Source organism: Girardinichthys multiradiatus, chromosome 11 (assembly GCF_021462225.1).
Source record: "Girardinichthys multiradiatus isolate DD_20200921_A chromosome 11, DD_fGirMul_XY1, whole genome shotgun sequence".
In the NCBI taxonomy this organism is placed as follows: Eukaryota; Metazoa; Chordata; class Actinopteri; order Cyprinodontiformes; family Goodeidae; genus Girardinichthys; species Girardinichthys multiradiatus.
The window spans coordinates 41,667,440-41,694,715 of record NC_061804.1 but is presented as its reverse complement, the minus strand read 5'-3'; the positions used below and the strand labels follow the sequence as shown (position 1 = coordinate 41,694,715).

At 40.7% G+C, this 27,276-nt stretch overlaps 1 protein-coding gene across 5 annotated transcripts in view; it reads left to right on the top strand.

Annotated features, from left to right (window-relative positions):
* The window catches only part of arhgap32b (Rho GTPase activating protein 32b), a 154,972-nt gene extending 127,996 nt beyond the window's left edge, over window positions 1-26,976 (top strand). For 4 of the 5 annotated variants that reach the window (XM_047379305.1, XM_047379304.1, XM_047379302.1 and 1 more), the window contains 12 exons: window positions 9,710-9,859; window positions 13,437-13,539; window positions 14,814-14,958; window positions 16,954-17,036; window positions 17,478-17,585; window positions 18,591-18,736; window positions 18,827-19,028; window positions 19,314-19,459; window positions 19,535-19,609; window positions 19,733-20,569; window positions 20,778-21,442; window positions 23,263-26,976. In XM_047379305.1, coding sequence (XP_047235261.1) covers window positions 9,710-9,859; window positions 13,437-13,539; window positions 14,814-14,958; window positions 16,954-17,036; window positions 17,478-17,585; window positions 18,591-18,736; window positions 18,827-19,028; window positions 19,314-19,459; window positions 19,535-19,609; window positions 19,733-20,569; window positions 20,778-21,442; window positions 23,263-25,479 — 4,877 coding nt within the window. In that variant the 3' untranslated portion in view covers window positions 25,480-26,976. Of the gene's footprint in view, window positions 1-3,357; window positions 3,509-9,709; window positions 9,860-13,436; window positions 13,540-14,813; window positions 14,959-16,953; window positions 17,037-17,477; window positions 17,586-18,590; window positions 18,737-18,826; window positions 19,029-19,313; window positions 19,460-19,534; window positions 19,610-19,732; window positions 20,570-20,777; window positions 21,443-23,262 lie in introns of those variants that run through there. The other variant, XM_047379307.1, reaches the window with a different exon arrangement.
* The last annotated feature ends 300 nt before the right edge of the window (window positions 26,977-27,276 follow it).

Here is a 27,276-nt window from a genome sequence, read left to right as displayed (position 1 = left end):
TCAATGGGAAGTGCAAACTGAACATGTTTTGGGTCAAATGATCCTCTGTGTCATCACAGGGGGAAAACAAGCTAACAGTAACCTGTCCTAAAAGCTCCTCCCTCTGCAGAGATCCTAAGAAAAGCGAGATGCTCGTTTACTAACTTGTTTAAGCCGTATTTGCCTATTTAGGCTGTCATTTACAAATAAACGATAAAGCTCCCCGTGTTTAGGTGACGTGTTGTTCGATTATTTTAACAGCTTGGTAAAACCAGGTTAACTCTGTGTTGGAGCAAAGAAAGCTGCCCAGAAACTCTGAAGGAATAAAACAACTGGGACTGGAAATAAAACTAAAAAGACATCCTGAACATCATTGTTTATGTGCAAGTTGGAACACTGAAAGTGTGAAATTTGAATTCATATCTATAGAGTTGTTTTATTCGACAAATAGGTTACTGTTTGTAAAATACAGCCTAGATTACGCTGTATTTTACATCTGAAACCATGATGTGTGACTGTGGCCAAGCATGGGTACAACATGGGTACTAACTCCTTCCTAAACAACAACGAGGATGATTCATTACAGAATTAAACTTAGCTTCAGCCTTCTGCTGTCCATCCTTTTACTTCCTACAGAATTTCAGTTTGTCCTCGATGTTCCTTAGTGTGGATCCAAAGCCTTCACAAACAACTCCTGCTGATGTAGACCAAGCTCTGGAGGCTTGGTCTACATCATGTAATTTCTTTTGACTTGCTGGATCTCAAATTTTAGAATCCGGATTGATGGTGACCAGTAATCAACCTAATTTTTGGAGTTGATCTCAATCTGTTGGCTTCTGTTTCTCTGCTTCTTTGGTCTACATGTGTTGACCAAAATTAATAGAGGATTAATTTTGATCTACTGATTGTAAAAAGGAAGGTTGTGCCACAATATGTGCCGACATATCTCAGTTTTGTCTTGCAGACAAACCCTAACCTTTACCACCCTACCCTAACCCCAGCCCATTTTACCCTGTAAGTATATATCTGTTTAACCCCTAACCCTCCACTGTTGAGTGCAAGTTAACCACAGTGGACTTCACTCCACTTATTTTCACGCATAGGGTATTTGTACTGTCCTGTTCAAATACTTTGACTATAAAGAGTCAAATACTACTTTACTTAACGATGTTACTATCTTGTAACAAAAATACTTAAAGATAACTGACAGATAATTTTTTGGAGCTTTGCAAAATGTTCTATTGAGTTGTGAAAAGGGATTACATCGACCATATGATTAGATACTTTTTATGGTTAAATAATGTGTTTGTAATATATGGAAGTATGAAAAATTACACGGTATCAGCATATATATATCTGTCAAAAAGAATTAAAACCATGCATCCTTTGCCTTCAACTTCATTTACTTTGTTTGTAGATGTGGTTTGACAAATTGTAAAAAAACAATTGATGGGGTATGTATACTTTTGCAAGGCACTCTACTAACATGTCAGGCTCTGTTGTAAACAAGTGACTCTTCAACTATTGCTCATTTTACAGTGACTGAATCATTTCCATAACCGCAGTCATGTAAAAAAGAAAGCATTGAATCCATCAGTTTAAAGGTTTAGATATCAGGTCATACAGAGTTGAAACAGTTTATTATGTCGTAATATGCTGAGTGGTTTTGTTCGTCGGAGTTTGTCTTTACCCACATTTTAGAACCTTGTAAGGACCAGGTGAGATTTATGTCCTAAAATGTAAAACTTTAGCACTCAACGAAGCTGTGCTCACCTTTTTATCATTGACTGCATCTGTACTTGCTCCTCATTAAATAAACAGCGTTCTCACAGTTCCACTGCAGTCGTAAAACATGCTGGCATGCACCCAGCAGGTAGGCATTCATATTTACTGCCATCTAAATGTTTTCATCTGCCGCTGTCCAGTGTACTGTGCATCCAACTGAAACCACACTTCCTGTCTTTTCCCAGAAGTTTAATAGATTAGAAATATCTATGCAAAAATACCTGCTGCAGGTTACTTCATCCAGCACACAGCATTTATGGTTTTATATGGAACATAACATCAGGACAGCTAATACACAGTAAGTATATATCTGTTTAACAATGAGCAGTATTAGGTTTCTGTCGGCAGCTCTTATGTCTGAAAATGGTATATACTTTTATTGTAACGTAGTGTCTGCTTACTACTGAGGTATTTTTCACTCTTTACATACGATGTTGTTTAATTGCTAACAAGCTCACAAGTTAATTATTTAAAGAACAACATGATAAATCTGAAGTAGTCATGAGATCAATGAGTCATCTCAAAAAGAGGAAGACTCCCGAACATCAACAGGAGAGTCTCAAACTATCGAGGAAAATTTAATCTTTGTGTCTGGGTCCTGTTTTCAAAACAAAATCATTCAGGGGGTAGACTTGGGTTGGTAATTGGTATCAAGGTATACCAAGGTCTGGTGCCATTTGAAAAAGATAGTTTCTAAACAACTTCGATTTTCCATCAGACAGTTTCTATGGTTTAAAGTTTGTTTTAATGGTATCCTATATCAGCTTTAAAACCTGTTACTCTATAAAGAGTAAATTTGGCCAGTGTCCTTCAGAGAATAGGCCAGCCCTAAAGTCAATCATATGGTCACCATTTGTTTTTGAAAGTCAGGTCTAATGAGCCTTCCATACTGAAACCAGACCCTTCAGAGTTCTACTGTTGGGCTTCTAGCGGCCACTGAGTCAATGTGAGGCTATGGGGAATGAGAATGAAACTACACCCACTCTCATGGAATTATCCTCTATTCTCAGCTGATGGTAGGTGTATTATTTGAAATATCACTGTAGACGTTCTCACAAATATTTTTAGGTACAAGTAAACCATGTGCTAGTCTCACACGGCATAACATTGTGGTGCACACTGGTGGAGCCATTTGCAAGGGAACATTTGTCCCTTTGATTTCAATGATGCCTTCTATTGCACTCGTAAATATCTGCTAGGAAGTGCATTGAGAAGTAAGAGGCGTAGCATCTAGGGATTTGTTCACATTACACGTTGTTGCAAAAATAAAACCGGTTTCTGTCGGGCCTACAGCAAAACAAAACATTGATTATTGTTATGAGAAGTGTTCAGTTAAAACGTTAACTGTTCATTTAAGGTGACTTAACCGCTATAAATAAAACATACGTTTACATTCTAGCTTATCTTCATTTTTACTTCATGTGGAGTTAATTTAAATATTGGTATCAAAATTACATGAATGTAGTACGCAGTGAACAGTTTGTGAATTCTGGATTTCCGGGTGCATTTGAAGGTAGCATACAGTGAAGCAGTGAAGACGGAGCGCGTGAACGGGTCTCCGGCGCGCGCTCTGTTCGACCTTTAAACCCTTCTTACCCTGCATTAGGACAGCTCGCTGTTATCTGAACAGGTCCGGTTTGGACTTCATTCTGGATCAGACGTAGCGGAACGAAGCCGGGTTGTTCTTTGGACTTGAGCTCCCCTTGTAAACGCTTAAAGGAAAGCCCGGCGGTATGGAGAGGAGGTAAGAAACAGGGTTTGGATTGGGTCAGGTTCGGATTTTTTTTTTACGGTGGCCCTTCATGGATATTAATGGATATTAACATCTTGAACCAACTTTCGAGGACAGAAACGGTCACTTTGATAATAAACGGGGATTAATTGCTAAAAGAAAATGTCGTTACTAGTATAACTTTAGCAAAAACATATGAAAGTACCTTTATTTGTTGGTCAATTTTAATCGTAGACATCCAAAACGACTTTTATAATATGGCAGTCATTTTTCCTGTCAAGAATGAGCGTTTGTTCTTAGTTTAGTAGGGTGTAATAAAAACCGAAGATAAAACCCGCAGAAAACACGGCGCTTGCCTCTAAAATGTAAATCCAGACGTAGATAGCACCTTGTAAGGAACAGGTAGGAAATAGCTTGCTATTTATTTAAATAACTCCTTCACGAATTCCACCTCAACAAAGTTGACCGTTTATAAAGCCTGAACAGCAGCTTTGTGATCTCTTTAAGTAAACAGATTTATCTTATTTATATTAATATAAAGTAGTAAAATTACAAGTTATAAATCGGTGCAAACAAACCAAACCAAAATAGAGGAGCTCTTTTCATTTGATTGTGCCGATGTTGCATTTAAGGTAGTTTTTTTTCCCTACTTCTTTTCAGGGTTGATGGGAAAAAAATAGATTTTCTGATTAAGTTGAATAGACTTTTCTTCCCAGTTATACTGTGGGGGGTTGGGGCTCTGAGGACCTATCTCTGTAACATTCTGACATCATTTCTCGGCAGGGAGGTGAAACCATAAGTCATTTAGCTGTCCTTGTCATTAAACACTTTGGGCTTCTGTCTAAACAGAGGTCACTGAAGGTCATGGCTGCATTTTAATTGGTAGACACTATGTTGTTGTTTACACATTTAGCACAGTGCAGATGTCACCATGTCAGCTGCTGGAAACATTACATGGTCTGCTGTTTTTCTGTTAGTATAAGCAATTCAAACATTGGTTTTGCTCTTCTCTTGCATTGCTCTCGTTTTTGTGCTGCCACCAAGGAGCTACACAAATTACTTTTTCTGGATGTTTGTGTTTTATATCGTTGCTGATAAATCCATCATACATAAACAGTCAACCACGATTGTCTGGGGAAAAAAAACATCATTTTACATTTTCTGTTAAAATAATATTTGGGCTGCCAGAACACATGAACACATGAAGTAGGTTTCTGAGCTGAATCATGTGGACATCCCAATGCATTCCCGGAGGCAATAAAGGGAACAGTCTAAATTTCCTGTTCAGCAGTCTAGATGTCCACGAACATTCAGCAAAGACTTGCTGTCGGAGCATCAGATATTCCAGTCTGAAGTAGAGACATACCAGTCAGGCTTTTCCTGGCTAATACCAGTGTTGACTGATTCTAGTTCTTTATGGCAAGGACTAAAGCACATAAGAGAAGCTGCAGCATCTTTGGAAGAGTTAGTAGTTTTGAATTGAACAGATTATTAAGGAATGAATTAAATGATTCCATTTATTCATCATAGCATATGTAGATAACTTTTATCTGATTGTTACTAAGACATGCATGATGGTACATGCTATTGGTTGATGTGTTTATGGGCTGAGATTTTGTATTTAATGAACTGGGAAAATTGGGTTTCTCATTAGTTGACCTTGTATTTAACTTAAAAAAAATATCCAATTGCAGTCTCTGGCCATTTGATTGGTACATCTCTAGTAAAAGGTCTGCTTGCTGTGTATATTTTAGTTCTGATACTTGTCTTGTAGCTGTAACGTTGGATGTGTCCTTTAGTCTGACTGCAAAAAGTTCCCATGTTGTTAAAAGGAATGATGTAGTCCCATTAGGTTAGCAAGAAACATGTTTGTCCTGAAGTCTGTAGTTTCTTTTTAAATGTTGGTCATCATATATTCGCCTTACACTAATTTGTATGCGGTCAGCTAAGAGCTTCATTTGTGTCCTGCACACTTCCTCAGTCTTTATAATCATCCCATTGTCTTTGTCTCTGTCCTGCCTAGGTTTGGAAACAATAAGTTTAGACTGTTGGCTTTCATTTCTCTTTCTGTAAATATGTGAGTCCCCCAGCACCTTCTGGAGTCTCATATGTCCAAAGTAGTTTTATGATGTTTGCAAACAAGAACCGTTCTGTTCCAACAGTTTCTATTAACCTGTATTAGTTCTAGAAAAACATCTCCTTAAGCACCCGTCCATCTCAAATGCAGGGTAAAATTAGAGTTGCTCTGCAGTCATCTAAATTAAATGCTTGATTTGTCACTATTTAAAGATGACTTCGATTGTTGGGACCCTTCTAAATCACAAGTGTCCATTTTAGTATGTTAAATGTCTATCCCTGGACTGCCAGGAGGGTTTAAAAGGGACTAGGGCTGCAACTAACGGTTGATTTGCAAATCGATTAACCTGTTGACTATTTTTTCAATGAATCGATTAATAATCGGATAGCAAAAGGTGCTTAATAGGAGATTTTTTGCAGAATTTGAACCAGGTGAAGCTAGAACAATGCCACTTGAGGAGTTCTGGATAGAGCATATTAACAAAGGTTTTTAATCTAAAATCCAAATGTATATAGTTTTATACAGTTTTGGCCTAATTGCTGCTCTGAGGGGGTTGTTCTTTCAGCAAATAGCATGTTTTAATGTTGGTATACTGCAGCTAAGGATTATTCAGTTTCTAAATTAGTTGACGATTATTTCAATAATCGATTAATCACTATTAATCTGACTAATTGTTTCAGCCCTAAAAGAGACTTTTGTTTTTATTGTGGGTTGAGTTGAAAGTACCTCTTGGGTTTCCTTGTATGAATTAAGAATGTTAACTTTGAACTGAGTAATACTCAGCATCATCTACATTGTTTAAGAAAATATTTATGGCTTCACTTAGACAGCCCAGTAGAAATGCTCTGTTTATGCCACATGCTCTGAATGTTATACTATAATCAGATTTTGCTAGGCTTCCATCCATCCCTCCCAGCCTTTTACTCAGCTGCTACCTCAGAGCTTTAGGACTGTCATCCTCCATGACAAAAAACAGATGGGAGTCTCAGTCCAGCTTTTGAAGCATGCCTGTCACTGAACTCATGTTTTCCTCTCAGTCTGTGACGTGTCAGTATAAACTCACACCGTTGCACCGTCAGCTTCTCGTCCTGCCATATGTGATCTCTCAGCAGTTCTGTGTTCATCTAGTAGCACAAAAGGAATTTGTTCTAGGAGGAAACTTGGAGCTCCATGTTTCCCTGACATGGGAGATGCTGTTGTTTTTTGTGCATGGCTATGCAGAGGCTTGCTGAGGTCTTAGAGCTGACTGTGCTGCTTTACAACACAATCAGGATTCCATACTTGTTTTCAGACATGGGTTTTCTTACTGTGACGAGGGAGGGAATTATATAGCCGTTGGCTATAAGAGTTTCCTTTGGTAAATGCAAGCTAACTGTAAGGATTTGACAACCATTTGATGGATTTAGTATTTTAAAGATATAATTATAATAGCATAATAATGTGATAATCATTTTCATGTCAGTTACAGGAGAGGCCTGCAGGCTGTGTTTGTCCAGCCGTTACCATTGCTGAGTTTTTCTGCTTGATTTAAACAGATTCAGTAAAGCTCAGACCTGCTGATACAGATTTTAGCTGCTTCAGGTTTCTCATTCAGAACTGGATATTCAATTAAAATGTTCTATCTGCCTTTTGGATAAATTCAAAACTGAATTGTCTTACCAATAAAAATGAAAATAAAAATATAGGCCGGAGTTACAGATTTGTCTCTCTCCACGTCACTAAATAGCCACAAATTCTAAAAAATCCTCCAAGCTATAGAACAAGAGGTATATAAAATAAATCTGGTGCCAAAAAATTATACTTTCTATTTCTTTTATGTCATTATGTCCAATTTAATATTAGAATGAAAAAAAGCTCAGATTTACTATTTGGTAAACCATTGCTTTATTATAACCAGAAAACCCTGCAGTTAAAAGCAATTTCACAAACAAAGAATAATAGTGATTTGAGCTCAGATTTTAAGCTGTGTTTTGCATCTTTCCTGTAGAATGAGTTGACCCTAACCCAGAATGTCACCTGATAGACAAAATGTTACAACCCCAGGTCTAGGGGATCAGGGGGTGGTAACATAAAAATGAGTCCAGAGTTAAAAGGAGAACATTTAAGGGGATTTATTACAAGGAGCAGGGTTCCAACATACAATACGGCTGACAGAAAATGACAAATCCAGCCCAATCTTCTCAAACACAACACTCTAGATTGAACTGGAACCCAAACAAGCATTTAAACAAACTGGTAAGCAGAGCTAGGAGGATCAGCAGCACCAAAATAATGTGCAGCTGCCAAAACAGTCTCCAAACAAACCACACAAAGCAAAGCGGGGGTCAGCTGTACAAAACCTCTTCCAAAAGCTGCCCCACTGAAAGAATGAATCCAGGAGCCTTTTGTAGGATGCAGGTGGGTCTCATCATCCACTGATTGGCTTGGTGATTCAGCAGGTCCAATCAGGTTCCTCAGCAGCATCCAGGCAGCCAATCATTTGAGTGTGTTCCCACAGCTGAATCTGCATAAAAGAAAAGACTGCAAGGCCAGAGGCCGAAACACAGAACATTGACTTTTCAGAAGGATAAAACTGAGCACATTTGTTGATGTTCAGATGAAACCAAATATTAATGTATGTTGTATAAAACGGGACAAAATCATGTTTTTTTCAATGTCTGACATTAAATCAGACTAAACTGAACCTGCTTTCGGTCAGTTAGGATGACCAAAATGATTTCTATTCGCTTAATGACAGAAGAGACACAGATCCTTTTAAACTCAGAATATTTTAACAGGACTTGGGTCAAATGTTTTGGAATTTAGCAAATAAAATTAGTGTTAGTTATCCTAATTGACTTAAAACAGGAACAGTTTGGTCTGATTTAATATCGGTGAAGAAAAATGTTTTTTTCAGACTGTGACTGTAAACATTAGGTCTCAACTAATTCCCCTCAGCTGTGTTATCTGCTGATATCTAACTCTCTGTTGTGACTTCTGAGTAAACAGCTGACAGGTTTCCTTTGTGGTTTCCACTATAGTTTTAATCACCTCACTACTCCTGAAACTGGCAAACTTTGTCTTCTTCACCCATTAACTGCTTTCACACAGAGAAAACCACATTGCTTAGCAGCAGAAAGCAAAAGGAGCTCTGATAATAGTTGACTTTACATAATTAAATTGCTTTACAGACTTACAAAAGTAATGATACCAGCTGGAGGAATGCATCAGGCTGATGTAGCTCAGCGGCTCAGTGTTTTTCCACTAAGACAGGAGATGAGGGCCAAACGGTACGCAGTAGTTTCAGAATTAGTTTAAGTGAAACAACAAAGCAATTAATTATTTACAGATGTTTTATTGACTATGTTTACTTGAACACTGTTGCACAGTGTTCCAGAGTCATTTATATTAAAGGTTGAAGCTGCAGATTTAACAGAAGGGTGAGAAAACTCTGTGAAAGACAGTTTAATGAAACTGAAAAAGTGAAATCTGAGATATGAATGTCCTCAGTGAAGCACTTACAGTGATAAAGCAGAAACAGAGCCAGTGGTAAGTTATGCTGCTTAAAGCGGTGAGTCCGGAAAGATTCTTCATAGGCAGCTGTGTCAAATAAACAGAACCCTGAGAGCAAAAACACTCTGCTACTGTTATCTTACTGGTGGCCAACTGGCTGATTTTTAATCTGTCTTGAGAAGTGGACAACTTGTTTGCTTTTTCTAAATATGCAGATCATTTAATGCACTTAATAGCCTTTTCCTAGAAGAATAAGGAGTTTATGACATTTGTTAGACAGGCTATCTGGTGAACTTTGGCTGAGTTTTTAGGAAGGTGTGTTCCCTTTTCTGTTTGGAAGGGGCGAGGACGACGCTGGTGTTGGATGTGGATGATTCCTTTGTTGTTGCCTGGGAGCCGGTATTCGGGAATCAGTCCTTTGCAAAAAGGGAAACTGCACAAGCATAAAGAACAAGTTTGCATGAGAAAGAAACTCAAATACACAATGGGACAGCCTTAACCAGTTTGGGGTTTCACTCTTGTGCATGGTTTAATGTGTGTGTGTCAAGCCCACACTAACTGAAGAGCACTGAAACGCTGTTCAAGTTATTAAAGATGTGTCATCTTTTTTTTTTTCTTCTTTCCGCTCCACCATCACTCCTCAGTATCTAAGAAGCACGGGAAACTGATCACCTTCTTGCGCTCCTTCATGAAGTCCAGGCCCACGAAGCAAAAGCTGAAGCAGCGAGGGATCCTCCGGGAACGGGTGTTCGGTTGTGATCTGGGAGAACACCTCCTCAACTCAGGACATGATGGTAATGCTTGCAGTTAGCAGTTTCATTTTTTCCCTTCCAGTTTAAATGTGTGTCTTTGTTATGGTTAATACAAGAAAATATCAGTGAATAGTTAATTTAATACACCTGATATGAGTAAACATCAGCTTTACCATGTCTTTCTGCTTAGGCTGCAGGAGAATCAATATTTACTGTACATTCATTTAGTACAGAATGTTTGAGCTTTCTGCAGGTGAGCTGACGTGATGGACAGGAGGAAAGTTGAGTGCTGTTTGGACTCAGACCATCTCTGATTATCCTGACATTAGGTTTGCCGTGGAGCCATGTTCAATAACCCAGGTTAAGTTCAGTTAAACTTAAGTTAAGTTAGGTTATTCTTGTCTCTCCATACAGAACTTGCACATCCATAAAACAAGATCTAGCCATAGCACACATTCATGGAGAAAGGGGCAGAATTCTGAAATGTAAAGTTGACTTTATTAAAATATAAGACTGAAATCTTTTTTATTGACTGATAATTCAACAAAGCGTAACTAGCACACATTGTAGACATGATTATACCTTTAGGTTGTTGTGTTGGTGATCATCTATCATGAAACGCGTTTCCCAGGTGTGCAGCTCTGAACCATGCAGCACTCCGTTCTACTGCTGTACAAATTTACGAAGGAAAACGTTAATCAGCTGACAGATCAGTCGGCTACTAAATAGTGAAGCAAGAAATAAGACCAGTGTATTCAATCCAGTTCATTTTTATTTATATAGCCCCACTTTACAACACATGTCATCTGAAGGCATTTCATAAAGTCAATTCAATTGAATCATACATATTTCAAGTCAGGTTCATACATTCCAATTAATCCTAACTATCGAACAGTGCAGTCAGATTCAGTTTATTAATCAAATTGGTTAAAAGCTTTTCTATCTAAGGAACCACCCTCCATTACTCCTCTGCTTACTGTAAAGAAATTGGAGGCTAACGTGGCTAATCATAACACAGGTGATGGTGCAGCCAGACTGAAGCTGACAATTAAAGCAGAAAAAAGTAGGAACCTGTAGCAACCTACCCTGCTGCTGTAGTTGATCACTGAAGAAACTATCAGGCAAAATCACCAGAAAGACAGAAATTGTACAGGACTGCTGCTGAATACATTTGATCCTTGTATACACTGTAAAACATGTGTTTTGTATGCGCCAGATCTTAAATATTCTATATTAAAACACAATTTGTTTTAATATAGAATGACCCTTTATTTGTCCCTTAGCACCAACATTTTTTTTATCAACTTCATGTTGACAGAAAATGGAAGCACACAGTGGCACACTAAAGAAAAGCAATTATTAAAAATAATTGCATGACTGAATCATATGTATGTATGTACTTCCATAAAGGATATCTTGTATATAGTTTTGCCAAGCAGGGAAGTTACACTTTTAAATGCTATATTTTTTTCTAAAGAAGGGCTGAATTACCTCCTATTTATAGGTTTTGCCTTAACTATGGAAGTTAAAATATTGTCATATTTTAATTAATAATATTTTTTGCTCTTAACCAGAAAGAACATTGTGCCTTCAAAAATGTTTTCCATAATATTGAAAATGGTTTTGAGTATTTTTCTTAGTATCTGTATCAAGTTCCAGTATTGTGACAACCCTAGTCTACCACAACACACAATCCTTAAGCAAAGTCAAAAGCCTCCCTCCACCTTCCCATAGTAGGGGTGGGAGTCTTTAAGGAACTTCTCGATTCAATTAAAACTCAGAAGTCAAGGATGAAATTTCAAGTTAAGTATTGACCCAACCTGATCATGCTGTGCCAATGAAATATCTATAGGATATGATGTATCCATTGAGGCCATCATTGCAATATCCAGGTGTACAATATTACACACGTGTGTTTGGATAAAATATTTGGTAGTATTATATTTGAAGTCCCATGTATTCCAATTCTGCAGGCAATAAATCGAGTATTTTTTGGTTTGTTGGACAAACTGTAACTGCACTCATTGTCTCATTTAGTGGTTGACATGATGTAGTTCACCAAGAGTAGTGAAACATTATGAGAAAGAAAAATCAAGAAGAGAGTAAGGATAATGTGGGTTAATCATAATCAATATCATAATTTGTATTATTCTGCAATAGTATCATAATTATAATTATAATTATAGTGGAAACCACAAAGGAAACCCTGGCCACAGCACAGAAACGGCCCCGGTCAGGGCAAATGACCTGCTAATGGCTGCAGACACTGATTCCCCATCTTTTCTCATCCTCCTGGGCTTGACTGCAGCTTTCGACACTGTAGACCACCACATCCTCCTTCATCATCAGTCATTCTGACTGTTGAGTGGTTCTCATCCTACCTCACTGGGAGAACTGAGCAAGTCGCCTTGGGAGCAGCTTAATCCCTGACACACAATGTAAACTGTGGTGTCCCTCAAGGCTCAGTACTTGGCCGCATCCTGTTCATTCTCTACATGCCCCCCCTTGGCCGTGTCATTACCAGTCATGAAATTTATGCTGATGACACTCAACTCTACCTCAGGGCAAACAAAACTCCTTCTCTGTAGAATGTTCTCCCTGGTCACCTGGGTACACCACAGACCATGGATGACTTTAAACTTGGCCTTAAAATACACTTTTTAGGAAAGCTCTTGATTGAACTCTCAACTCATTTTCTTTAGCCTCACCTCGTTTTCATGCTCTTCTTGTGTTTTAATATTTTTGTAGCACTTGTTTTCTCATGTAGCACTTTGTGATTGACTTAAATATAAAGTGCATTATAAATAAAATGCATTACTATTATTATTAAATGTATTCCTGATATTGTGAAGCTCTAGTTTTGGCATTTGTACATCGTTTTTTGAATCCTGCATGTCAGCGAATGGATTTCATCCACCACCCTTTGGTGTTTTAGGTTTTTCATATTTTGTTAGGAGAGTCACGTTGTTGCTGTTACAGCTGATCATTGTCCATCCATCTGTCTGATGGAGAAGATCCTCGTTTCATGGATGACTGTGTGGACTTTACCAGAACAGCTGATCACCTACACATCTCATTCTGTCACCTCTGACTGATGTGGGATAGTGGGAGGTCTTCATACTTCCTTCCACACATACAGTACATACGCTTACTTTATCTCTTTTATAAAAATTGAACACATATAGAAGAATAACATGTCTGCATGATTCATGGTTGCTGTAGCAGAATGGAGGAGCTCATTTTTTCCCTGTTGCTGGTGTACAATCACAGACATGTAGCTTTCGACCTGTGTGTTGTCTCAGGTCTCTTATTTTATCCAGAAATCAGATTTACCAATAATTAGAAACATTGTAAATGTCTGTCGGCTTTTTTACTTTGCTGAAAACTTGACTTGATTTAAAATGTCTCCACTTTCATTTTCTAACTGAATAAACAAGAGTTTATTATGACTTGGCATTGATTTAAGAGCCAGCAAACCTTTTCCAGCAAGCACCAGTGCTCTTGTCTCATGATTCTCTACTCTCAAACCTCAACTACAGAGCACTCTGTTCATGGGTCTGGAGTGCTCAAATCAGACAAAAATGATTGAAAATGGTGGTCTTCTATTTTCTGTTGGCAGTGCCCCAAGTCCTCAAGAGCTGCACAGAGTTCATTGAGAAGCATGGCGTGGTGGACGGCATTTACCGCCTCTCTGGGATTGCTTCAAATATCCAGAAATTGCGGTAAGAAGAGACATTTCCTGCCGAATGTAGTTTAGCACAGAAAGTGTTTTAAAGATTTCCAGGCTGCTCCAGAAAAGTATTTACTTTCTAACCAACATATAGACCTCATCCAAACGACGGCTGATAAGGAGGAAGTTTAAATATATGTCGTAAGGCTTCTAGGAGTAATTATCTGTTTGTATCCAAGCATGGAGAATGGAGCTCTGCATTAGGTATCATTGTCCAGCTGCCATATTTCAGGTTATAGAAGCTATATGTCTTTACAGGGTTCACTCCTAGGAGTGTTTTTATTGGAGTCCTATAAAGAGCAACTATTTAACATTTATAAATATAAACTGAATGTATGACGGTGTGTCTGAACAGTGGCACGTTTGCATATTCTGTGCTGTAATTTAGAATTTGTAGACAGGCTATCTGCCACGGGACTACAGATGAAAATTAGCCCTTGTGGCTCAATCTGGCATATTTACATAACAGTCTAATGTACTCATGGAAATCAATATGCAGAAGATTTATTTTGTTCTTGTTTTGGTTAGAACAAACATGGGTTGTGCTCATTCTTTGTCCTTTTGCCCATATGTGACAAAAAGTTATTAGCTGTACATTTTTACAGGGTTCCTTCACAGTCTTGCCAAATCTGGAAAAGTCTGCAATTTGTTTTTATCATTTTCTGGGTCTGAATAAGAAAACAGTATGGATAATGTTTCTAACATTTCTAAAGAATATTTTTCTTACATAGATTTATTTTATTTACATCTGTTTGAATGATCACAGCTGAATTAGAATTTTATGTCAAACATTGATTAGGTTTGGTCAATGAAATTGTGTATTTATTTATTTTAATCTATGCCCTCCCCTACATTTTTCAGTTATTTTATTTCTAAATTCTACATTTTAGAATGTAACCACATTTATTTAAAAAAAAATCAATTTAAAAGGAAAGTTTTTAAATAGAAAAAAACTGATTCTGAAAAAAGAATAGTCTGGATTTTATAGGAGCCTCCTTTCAGAGTTACTAAGTAAGAGAACCCCCAGTAAGTTTGCATATAAAATCTTTAAAAAGCACCATTTCAATGCTTTTTTGGCATGTACACCTTTCTTAAAGAGAGTTTAGACAAAACCTGTTTGTGGTTTTAAAACTGCGTCGTAGGACCTTCATATTTGTTTCTTAAGAGGAATACAAGTTTTTTTTATTCATAAATGATTTATAGGTGCATGTTTCTTTAGTGTTAGTTTGTTGACTGTTGCTTTGCTTTTTCTGTCTCCTCCATCAGCCATGAGTTTGACTCGGAGCAAATCCCTGACCTGACCAAAGATGTTTATATCCAGGACATCCATTGTGTTGGTTCGCTGTGCAAGCTGTACTTCAGAGAGCTCCCCAATCCGCTGCTCACCTACCAGCTCTACGAGAAATTCTCTGTAAGCGACATCCTCCCATGGTTCACTGTCTTCTCATGTGTGTTATTGAGACATACTGCAAAGTTTTCTTCTTTCTGTGTGTAACAGTAATGCCTTTGGCTTCGCCTCTAGACTCAGACTAGCTATTACTCTGATCGCTGTATAATTGTTTGTATTATTTGTAAAAGAAAACATAAGAAATGTTTAAAAAGTGATGGGAGTGTAAGCCACAGAAACATTAGCATTTTATCTGACACACCTTGTCATTATAAATGCTGCAAACACACTTTGTAACTTGGAATAAAAACCTTCTCCAAGCACAAAACCATCCCTGAGGGTGAGATAAATGTTTTCTGGTTGCCATGGCAGCACAGGACGAGAGAGGGGACAATGTGGCTACACTGCTCAAAAAAATAAAGGGAACACTCAAATAACACATCTTAGATCTGAATGAATGAAATATTCTCATTGAATACTTTGTTCTGTACAAAGTTGAATGTGCTGACAACAAAATCACACAAAAATCATCAATGGAAATCAAATTTATTAACCAATGGAGGCCTGGATTTGGAGTCACACACAAAATTAAAGTGGAAAAACACACTATAGGCTGATCCAACTTTGATGTAATGTCCTTAAAACAAGTCAAAATGAGGCTCAGTATTGTGTGTGGTCTCCATGTGCCTGTATGACCTCCCTACTACGCCTGGGCATGCTCCTGATGAGATGGTGGATGGTCTCCTGAGGGATCTCCTCCCAGACCTGGACTAAAGCATCCGCCAACTCCTGGACAGTCTGTGGTGCAACGTGACGTTGGTGGATGGAGCGAGACATGATGTCCCAGATGTGCTCAATCGGATTCAGGTCTGGGGAACAGGCGGGCCAGTCCATAGCTTCAATGTCTTCATCTTGCAGAAACTGCTGACACACTCCAGCCACATGAGGTCTAGCATTGTCCTGCATTAGGAGGAACCCAGGGCCAACCGCACCAGCATATGGTCTCACAAGGGGTCTGAGGATCTCATCTTGGTACCTAATGGCAGTCAGGCTACCTCTGGCGAGCACATGGAGGGCCATGCGGCCCTCCAAAGAAATGCCACCCCACACCATTACTGACCCACTGACAAACCGGTCATGCTGAAGGATGTTGCAGGCAGCAGATCTCTCTCCACAGTGTCTCCAGACTCTGTCACGTCTGTCACATGTGCTCAGTGTGAACCTGCTTTCATCTGTGAAGAGCTCAGGGCGCCAGTGGTGAATTTGCCAATCCTGGTGTTCTCTGGCAAATGCCAAGCGTCCTGCACGGTGTTGGACTGTGAGCACAACCCCCATTTGTGGACGTCGGGCCCTCATACCATCCTCATGGAGTCGGTTTCTAACCGTTTGTGCAGACACATGCACATTTGTGGCCTGCTGGAGGTCATTTTGCAGGGCTCTGGCAGTGCTCCTCCTGTTCCTCCTTGAACAAAGGTGGAGGTAGCGGTCCTGCTGCTGGATTGTTGCCCTCCTACGGCCTCCTCCACGTCTCCTGGTGTACTGGCCTGTCTCCTGGTAGCGCCTCCAGGCTCTGGACACTACGCTGACAGACACAGCAAACCTTCTTCCCACAGCTCACATTGATGTTTCATCCTGGATGAGCTGCACTACCTGAGCCACTTGTGTGGGTTGTAGAGTCCATCTCATGCTACCACGAGTGTGAAAGCACCACCAACATTCAAAAGTGACCAAAACATCAGCCAGAAAACATCAGTACTGAGAAGTGGTCTGTGGCCCCCACCTGCAGAACCACTCCTTTATTGAGTGTGTCTTGCTAATCACCAAAGATTTCCCCCTGTTGTCTATTCCATTTGAACAACATCATGTTAAACTGATTGTCAATCAGTGTTGCTTCCTAAGTGGACAGTTTGATTTCACAGAAGTTTGATTTACTTGGAGTTATATAGTGTTGTTTACGTGTTCCCTTTATTTTTTCCCTTTATCCTACCATTCATCTCTGGCCTTGTTTTCATTGTGAAGGAGGCTGTATCAGCAGCAACAGATGAAGAGCGACTCATCAAAATTCATGATGTCATCCAGCAGCTTCCTCCACCACATTACAGGTCAGTGTGGTAGCACACTGCCACCTGTTGGCAGTTTAAGTAAAAGCTTGGTTAAAGCTACATTAGATTTTCACAATAGTGTATGTTTGCTGATGTGAAACTTATAATACTTTGCTACACTTAGCTATCATTATTACTATAACTTGCAGGGTACCCACAGGTGCTTGAAATTTGTGAATGTTTTTGAATTTGAAAAAATAAGTTCAAGTCCCTGGAAAGTCATTGAAAGGTCCTTGAATTTGAAGTTAACCAAGGTGTGGGAACCCTGTACATGGTTTAGCTGAAACGTCCAGTTCTTTGTGTGACCTAAATCTTAAGTTATTCCATAGATTTCAAAGGATTTAGGGACCTAGTAATACAGTGGTTGAGAATTGGCTCTGTTATCATCATTAGTTTAAACATCACCAGTTTATTCTCTGAACAATATTTTTGGATTTCTAGGACCCTGGAGTTCCTCATGAGACATCTCTCCCACCTGGCAGCATTCAGCTACATCACTAACATGCACACAAAAAACCTGGCCATCGTCTGGGCACCCAACCTGCTAAGGTAGGAGTCGTTCTGCTCAATACCTTCTTTAGGGTGGTGTTTGTTGTGGTAAATGCATTACTGCATAAAATTTTTTTTACTTATTCTTTAGTTTTCTAGTAAATTAAGTGTTCAATAAGTAGTGTTTAGTAATAATGTCGTCTATTCAGGAAGCATTTAGTGTCATATTTAAAGTTGGATTTTTGACTGCATTGTTTAATAACTGGGATCAAATTGGAATGTATGTGAATGACTGAATCTTCCAGCATGATTGGATGGAATTCACTTTTTTGTAAAGTGCCTTGAGATTATAAATAGATTGAATAGAATTTCTATTTACATGAAAAATAATTACATTTGATGTGACAAAATGACGTCTCATTCACTCACACGTAAGTAGTTGTCAGCTGCAGGGCTCCTCAGTCCTCTGTCATAACCACACTTAAGACTACATCAGGTTAAATTAGCTGCTTGTTCATTCGGAGTGCAGTTTGAAATGTAATCATTTCTGTCCTGTAATACAGAATTTAGTAATTATTTTTGGATCTGCTGACTTTGTAAAAAAGTCATTTTCCGTGTTTGTGTAGGTGGTCATTGTGTTGTTGTACACAAAGCTCTACGGAAAAAAACTTTTCATTTTGGTTCATTAACTGTACAAAATAAATATAGATCAGATTGTATTTTAAACTGTAGACACTTTGCATTTCCTTCAATGATCAGTTTAGGTTGTCTTGTTTTAAAGTCTTTTATATGCTGCCTGGACTTACAGGGCAGTATTCACCAGTCAGAATCTTTACACAGATCACAACTTGCAGCCTTATTCTTTGTTTCAACATGTTTTTAATAAAGGGCCCCTCGAGTTGCCATCAGTCCATTATCATATCTGTTGGATTGTAAACTGGATCCAACCAAGCAATATGCAGACCCAAAAGGTTGTTTTTGAGAGGATGTGCTTCAACGTGTGACAAGGCTTCTTTCACTATAGTTCTTTAGTGAAACAGGCTCATTCTGTACTTATTGTTTCAGGTCAAAGCAGATTGAATCTGCCTGCTTCAGTGGCACAGCAGCCTTCATGGAAGTACGAATTCAGTCTGTAGTGGTGGAGTTCATCCTCAACCATGTTGATGTGCTCTTCAGCACAAAACTCAGCTCACTGATAAGAGAGGGCACAGGTACACACAAACATCTGACTATTGATCATACACTGTGGGCTGCATAAAAACATTACTGCCATTAATGTCCATTAATAACTACATCACCAGGACACAACTCCTTATCTCGACCTAAATCCCTCCTGGTTTCATCACCTTCCACCAAACTTCTGAGCTTGGAGGAGGCCCAGGCCAGGACGCAGGCTCAGATCAACTCTCCTGTGACTGAAGACAGCAAGTACATTGAGGTGGGCGAAGGTCCAGCAGCCCTGCAGGGAAAGTTTCACACTGTCATCGAGTTTCCCACTGAGAGGTTTGTTATGTCAGTCCTTCTCTTCCTCTTAATGTCAGTCCCTAATGTGAAATAAACATAGTTTAGGAGGAAGCTATAAAACCCTGTGCTGGATCTCCCTCTGCTGAAATCCTGTTTGATATTAGCTTTCACATTTCATTCTCTATAATCAGGTTTTTTACGTCTTTCTTTTTTGAACATGGCTCAGAATAGATTCATTAAATCATCTTTAAACATCTGTATGAGATATTTGATGTGAAATCACACCATCCTAATCTTTGGTCATCTTGCACAATGTTGTTGCAGGAAGAGGCCCCCTATCAAATCCAGAAAATCTCCTGTGGGTAGTTGGCGTTCTTTTTTCAACCTTGGCAAATCGTCTTCTATGTCCAAACGTAAGCTGCAACGCAACCCCAGTGAGCCCAGTGAGTTAAAGGCTATGGCTCTCCCTGGTGAGTCCATACACAGAAGACACAGTCTGTATGAACAAAGAACAGTACATTTATTCACATTACATCATGTTTCAGGAGGCCGAGGGGACACAGCGACATTAAGGTCAGCTAAAAGTGAAGAGTCACTGAGTTCACTGCACAATGTTGAAGGTAATTATTTGTCACCCAGTGCACTTTGACTCACCGAGGCTGCTTGTACTACCTACAACTTAATACTCAGGCTTTTTTGCACAGAGAAATTTTATTTTACGCTAATTTCTTTTCCTCCTTTAGGGGAGTCCAAAGTGTACCGTCCTCGACGTCCTCGCTCAAGCAGTGATGCTCTGTCAGCATCCTTCAACGGAGAGCTGCTGGACAGCCGGCAGCACTGCGACTCGTACGATAACCTTGATGCCACAGAAGACAGTGACGGAGACGACGGGCCCATATGTGTGCCTGCTCTGATCTCACCTCCCCGCTCAGCAGGTGAAGATGTGGACCTCAGCCCACCAGACATCGGCATGGCCTCGTTAGACTTTGACCCAATGTCCTTCCAGTGCAGCGTCCCAGACACCACCTATGCCTTTCCCTTAGATGACTCATCAACTGGTGCTGAAGGCTCCACGTTAAAGAGGAGCCCCACCAGTTTCCATGGCAAGAGCAACAGCTCTGACCTCCTTATTCCTCCTTTCCCAGGCAGCATGACCTCCCCGCTGTTGTCTGTAGATCACAGCCTGGCTGCTGCTGCAGAAAAGGCAGAAGGCAAGAAACTGACCACTTCTTACTCTTATACTGATAAACCCATGCAGCCTGTGTCACCTATTAAATGTGGAAAGGCCACCAGTCTGACACCAATTGCAACTTTAGAGCTTTTCTCTCCAGAGATGTCTGACAAGAATGGAGCTGGACAGCCTGTCTCTAAGCAGCCATTATCTCCTCCTTTAATGCCCAAGGATTCGCCTTCCCTAATGGGCAGCATGCTGCTTAGAGAGGCCGAGCCATCACTCAGTGAAGCTTTTCAAAGGGAGCTGCACTCTAAGCTGGCAACCTTTGACAGTTTGGACGGTAAAGATCTTGGAGTCGAGGATGCTGTGGAGCAGGAACCATGTGCCAGCAGCCAGGAGCATCCAGGTAAGGAGCAGAGAAGGACCTCCCGATCTGCAGTTTAAGCCATGCTTCTAATTTTTATCATTTTAGTTTTTATTGATTTACCATGAATCTCTCTTTTCTCCTCTCCTTGTCTTGAAGCACCTTAAACCTGCCTCCTTGCTCTTATCTTCACATACTGTTCTGTTGATGATTCAGCTGCACATCCCTTTTGTTTTTGTGTTCCTGGTAGGAGCCCAAATTCCAGACTCTTCAAAGGACCTCACCCCTCGTTCCCTCAGCTCTACAGCTCCTACTTCTGCCCCTCCTCCCCCTCCACCCCCTAAAAATGCTGCCCGCATGTTGGCCCTAGCTCTGGCTGAGTCCGCCCTGCAGGTATCTGTTCAGTCTCAGTCCTGCTCCTCTGGGCCTCCCACGCTAGTGTCCTCTATTCAACCACAGGAGGTCTCAAACTTTCAAGAAATATCACCTCCACTAGCTCCACAGTTCCAGACTGCATCTGAAGAAGGAGAGGGAACAAGTAGTCCCCCACCACCAAACAACACTACTGTTTTCACCAGCTCATTTGATCGAACCACTTCCAGCCCATCAACCAACCTGCAGCCTTCAGAGTTCACCATCCCCACTACTAAGCCATCAGAGTGTTTCGGTTCCTCCACAGCCCTGTCTAGAACTCAGCCAGAGACAGACTCCACCCCACCAAACACTCCACTTTATAAATGTGCCCAACTTCCCAGTTCAACCAGCCTGACCTCTCCAACTAGGAAAAGTCCTGAAAGACAACAGCCGGTCTCAAGACAGACCCCTGGTCACAGCAGCTCATCCGGTGCCACTCCAGCCACGACCCCAAGAGCCGGCAGCAAAGATGATAGAATTTTACAGCAATCTGTTTCTGAGGTAAATGTTAGTTCCACATGTAGATTGAGTTTTGGGTGATTCTGTCATGATCCTATACTACAGTATGTATATTGCAGACAGAGCTAGACTCTTCAGTTTGTCAAAAAAATGTAGTTGCATTGTAGGAACTCCCCATCTCTGATGTCATGTGGACCCAAAAAAGTTAACGTTGAATTTCATGTCAGATTGTTTGAAAGCTGGTGAACATCTATGCCTTGTGTGTTCAGAGTTCAGATTAGACTTAACTGGCTCAACCTGGATATACGGTCAGCATTTGGCTCAAAGTGCAGCTGTAAATGTGTTTGTAAAAACAGCAAGTAAGAAGAAAACCCTTAAATAGTGTGGTCTTGGTTTTTTGTGGTCTTTCTTCTCTTTCTTGTCTACATCAGGGTCCATACAGGTGGGAAGCATCTAGAGTATCATCTAGAAGCCAGTTTTCTCAGCAGAGCATTCATGTTATCAATGTGTTTCTACAAATGAAAATCTGAATGGTGTGGCATGCTTTCTGAGTTTATACTTTGCAGAATCACCTTTCTCTGCAATTACAGCTTGGGTGAAGTTCAATCAAATCACATGGAGAATATCTGTGATCAGCATGTTTTGGGCCACATTCTCCATTAGCTTTAACTCGGGACTTTGACCGGTGCCATTCTAGCATATGAATGATCTAAACTACTCTGTTATACCTCTGGCTGTATGTTTAGGGTCATTATCCTGGTGGAACCTTAATCTTCACCCCAGTCTTCAAGTGCATTTGCAGCCTCTGACGGGTTTTTGTGCAGGATTACCCTCTAGTTAGCTTCATCTATCTGCTCATCAGCACTGATCAGCTTTCCTCTTACTTCTTAAGAAGGGCATCCGCATAGCATCAAGCTACCACTACCAAGTGTGGTGGTGATGTTTTCAGGATGATATACAGTTTTGGGCTTATTTGACAAAAGCACTGAACTCCTCTGTTTTGCTGTTTTTCCTACATGGCTTGGGGCTTCTTATTGACTTTATTCCAACAATGTCTTTCTTCTTGCAACTCCTCCATAAAGATCAGATTTCAGGAGTGCAGCTCAGGTGTCAACAGATAATTCCTCCTGATCTCTTGGTTTCTGCAGCTCCTACCGAGTTACCGTAGGCCGTTTTACTAATTCATGAAGTAATGCTGTCCTTGCAGCTTGTCAGTTTAAATCCACAGCCCTGTCTTTCCTGTTGTGTCATACTCTTACTGTTTGTGGGTGATGGATTGAATGGTTCTTTTTAGGATGTTCAAAGCTTGGGATATTGTTTTAGAACCTAATTTCATCTTCTCTAGAATGTTCTCCCTGATCTGACCCGCTGTGTTCCTTTGTCTTCATGGTGCTTGTTCTCTAATGTTCTCTAACAAACCTCTGAGGCCAGAAACGGAACAACTGCTTTATACTGAGATTCGGTTACATACAGCTGGACTCTGTTCACTAATACGAGGACTTCTAAAAGCAGTTGGTTGTAGTGGTTTTCATTTAGGCTATCAGAGTAAAAGGGGCTGCATACAAATGCACACGTCAGATTTTTAATTGCAAACAATTTTGGGAACCATGCATCATTTTCTGTCCACTTCACAAGATGCACTAATTTGTGTGGGTCTATAATACAGAAGAAAATACATTTGAGTGTGTGGTTGTAACTTGACATTATATATCATTTTTAAATGTTCAAGGGGTATGAATATTTTTACAAGGCATTGTAACACTGCGTAGTACAGTATGTGGATCAGACTTGTGTTTGACTGGTGAATCTGTTGCCAACTAGAACAAATCCAAACTTTCTTTCTGTGTTCTTTTAATCCTCAGATCAAACCTGATGAGTCTGGATCGCATCCAGTCCTTCCAAAACTATCAGAGCAACCTCCTCCAACAGTTCAGAAACCCATTAAGCAGCCAGTCTCTCTTCCCCAGAACCGGCCACAAACTCTGCTGCAGAATCAAGTTCAAACACAGCCTCGTCTTCCACCACAGCCTCACTCAGTTTCCCAGACACAAATCCATCCACAGGCCCATCTGTCTAAAGCCAGTGCCAGAATAGCACCCACCTCAGCTGAACCTGTTGAGAAGCCTTGGGAAGCCATCAAACCCGTACAGCCCTGTAAAGAGTCAGCCAAACATAATGACTCATATGGACCCACACCTCCTGTTCCCCCAGTCCGCACCTTGGAGAGCAAACTGGCCACAGCAGCTCTCAGTCAAAGTGAAGCTTCCTGTCAGATCTTCAAAGAAGGCCCTTCAGCTAGCCACCCAGCAGAAGTCCTTCCCCATCATCCTCTTTCTCCTCATAAATCATCGTCACACCAGCCTGCCTACATTTATCATGTTAAAGGGGAGCCAGTCCTCATTGAAGCTCCCGGAGCATCATATTACCACCAGAGGTCGGTTCCTCTGGGGCCACAGTCCATTCCTCACCATTACCGACCAGAAAGCGTCACTCCACATTCCTACGTGTCCAAGTCTGAACCTCAGATTACTTACAGCACCCGAGCAGACAACAGATACAGCACTTTAGGTCCCAGGTCGTACCACCACTCCATGAAGTTGAGAGGAACCCCCCGAAGTATGCATGTGTCTCCAGGGCCAGAGCATCAGGGTTATAGCCATGATAGAACCCATGGCTATCCAACCATCCGCAGAGTGCACTCGTTCCATGTTCCTTCCACCATTCGGTCTGTGCCCATTCAAAGGACTGAAGTTCCACCAGAAGATGACATGTTTTTCTACCATCGACCCATTTATCAGTGCAAATCCTACCAGCAGCCTCCTCAGCAGTCCTCCCAGACTGACTACCACGTCACCCAGCTGCAGCCTTACTTTGAGAATGGCCGAGTCCAGTACCGCTACAGCCCATACTCTGGTTCGGGTCCATTGGAATCACCTTTCTATGACATAGACCCGTATGGCACAATTCGAGTAAGACACTACCACTCTTACGGAAGTCGGGATGCTGGAGCTGCTGCAGGGCGACCAGGCGGGAAAGCAGCTGGGTACCACTACCTCTCCCGCCACGTTCTTCCACCTGGGAAGGAGCATAGCTTTGTCAGCAGAGACATGCCCCCTGGTCATGGGAGCAAGGAAGCTGCCGTTTTTCTGCCTTGGGACCCAGAGGAGGCAGAAAGGCTTCACATGCACTCAATCCGCAGGGAGAGCAGAGCCAGACTTAAGTTGAGAGGCCCTGTCCTCTCACAGTATGACAATGTTGGCCTTTTCACACCAGCAGATATATCAGGCTACGAAACCATGCACCTGCGGAGTAAGTCTGACCCAGGTAAATCTGTTCTGGTACCTGTGGAGAGCAAAGATGGACGCTACCTTCCCAGACACATGGTGTCTGATCCTGATGTGCTTGTGTACATGGAGACCGACAAGCAGGTCCATGGAAGCGGAGTGGGTGACAAGTCAGATGTTCTTTCTAAGCAAAGTGTTTCCAAGAAATGCCAATCTTCTCACTCCCTTTCTGCCTCTCTGACCCACAATGTTTCTCACCAGCAAGAGAGTAGCCGACATGAGCTCAAATACGAGAGTGGAGAGGACAAGCTCAGTGGAGACAGCAGCAGGTCCAAACACTGGCAGGAGTATCCAAACAAGAAGACCTTCCAACCACGATACGAGTGCCCTGATTCTGATCACCACCGCAATAAACCGAAATCCCCTAGTGGCTACCACAGTACAGACGAGCCGCCTCCTCGGGAACAACATGCACGTTCTAAACCAGAGCGATCCCACAGCGTCCGAGAAGAACCGCACTTCAACCAGAACAAACAAGACTTGGACAGGGACTACACCTATCAGAAACCCAGCACCAAACCTGTGCAGTCTCACTATGACAACTTGGATGATTACCACCCGGTACCTCAGCCTCAGGCCACTGTCCAAAATCAAGCAGGCTCCAGCTTATACCCGGCCCCGGGTTTCTCAGTAAACCCCAGCAGCAGGGCCTACTCCACAGCACTGGGCCAGGGAGCCTTCATCCAGACTGACCTGGCCCTGCAAAGGCCAGAGACAAAAATTCGCACAGAGTAAAGCATTTGGGTGGGAAGGAGCATATAAGTCTCTCTAACTGTGTAGAAGAAAAAACTGTTGAGGTATGGGTGAGCAGCCTCTGCAGGACAGCGGACTGCTAAACCCAAATATTTTTGCTTTTCTGTATTTTTAATGAATTGTAAAGAATACTGCAAGTCTTTTTACAGAGTGTACCTGAAATTATTATCCATGAGGTCACATTATTGTGATTGATTGAGACTGTAGCCAATTATAAATGTATATAAGACAGACGTATGGTACTTCTAGCAGGAATTCCAAAAATGTTAAATATATACTAAATATATATATATATATATATATATATAGTTATATAGATATATAAATATATGTCTACAAATGAAATCACCAGTAAAAAGGGATTTTTAGTTGTATTTGTTGAGTTTTTTTAGGTGTGGGGCTGGGCATGAGAATTAACTGGAAGTAAGGTTTGCATTTTAAAAATGCATGCAATCTGTCTCCCACAGATCAGTTCTACGTAGATCTATTGTTGTGTTCTGTCTAGATGTTACAGCACAACCTAAGAAGGAGGGTAAAATGAGGTCATCACACCCTCCTGGCACCAACACAAGTCGGTTCTGTGTGTCCATGTCAGCTTTGACGAGTGGAAGATTTGACTTGGAGCTACATCGGAGGGACTTGGGTTGTTGCAGTGGTTATAAATGTCTTACTCTCTGTTACTGTGCCATTTTTTTGGTAACATTACTATAAACTGTTTTCAGTGACTTTTATTGGAATCTTTCAGTACTTGTACGTGTTTTTGTTGGAAGAGGGACCAAAGACTTGGCACAGTTCTTGCACATATGAGATAAAGATGGGAAAGTGAATGAAAACTGTAGCTTCTGGAGTGTAAAAGGGTGTTTTCTTTTTTTATGGTACTTTCAAGTACTGGACTAATTGAATAAAGCTGAAAAAATGTCTTCTCATACAACATGATGAAAAATGTTGCCGCTGCTTTGTGGGAAAACCAACTTGTTGATGAGCCTTAAATTTAGTTCCTGGAGGTCAGACATTGTTTACTGATACCGTCGACTCCAGAAAGGATTTTCAGCACTATGGAGCAGGTTTTGTTTTAGGACATTTAGTTTTCTGTCATATTTGTTTTTGGATTTAATATAGTAAGGGAAGGTTTTTCTTTCTACTTTGTTTTTCTTCAAATAGTGTGTGGGTCTATTTTTTTTAGGCTAGAGGTAGATGTATAGTACATCCATCCATTACTGTAATACAAGGCCTTCTGGGTCAGCATAAAGGATGGAATACAGTATAAATCCAATACAAATTTTAAATCCAGGTGTACTCTGTAACAGTTTAACTTCTATATTGCTTGCAGGTTTTGCCCCTCTTGCCTTATCTAAAGCCTCTACCTTCTCAGATGAGCTGTTACAGTAAGGCACTGTGTACTTGAATGTGAAAAACTCATTTCAAACTGGAGGAGTCTAAAGTACGATATTAAATAAAGGTGTTCAGGAATTGCCCAGATTTATGGTTTTTACTAAGACGTTTATACATTCTGTTTCCTTTACTGATGTTTATTCAGTAGAAGAGTTTTATAAGGAGGTCAGAAAAAACCATCCCTTTTTGAGTTGTTTTCTGCTGTCTCTGGTTGGGTTGCAGAGGTATCAGGCCCTGGAGGAAAACCAACACCTAAATAAGAATAACTTCTTAATCTACCAGGAGTATGAATACTGCTAGGCTTACAATTGCAAATGTCCCCCAGTCTTCCCAGCAAATCTCGATCAGATAGCGGAACCACCTCAGCACCTCCAGCTCCTACCTTGC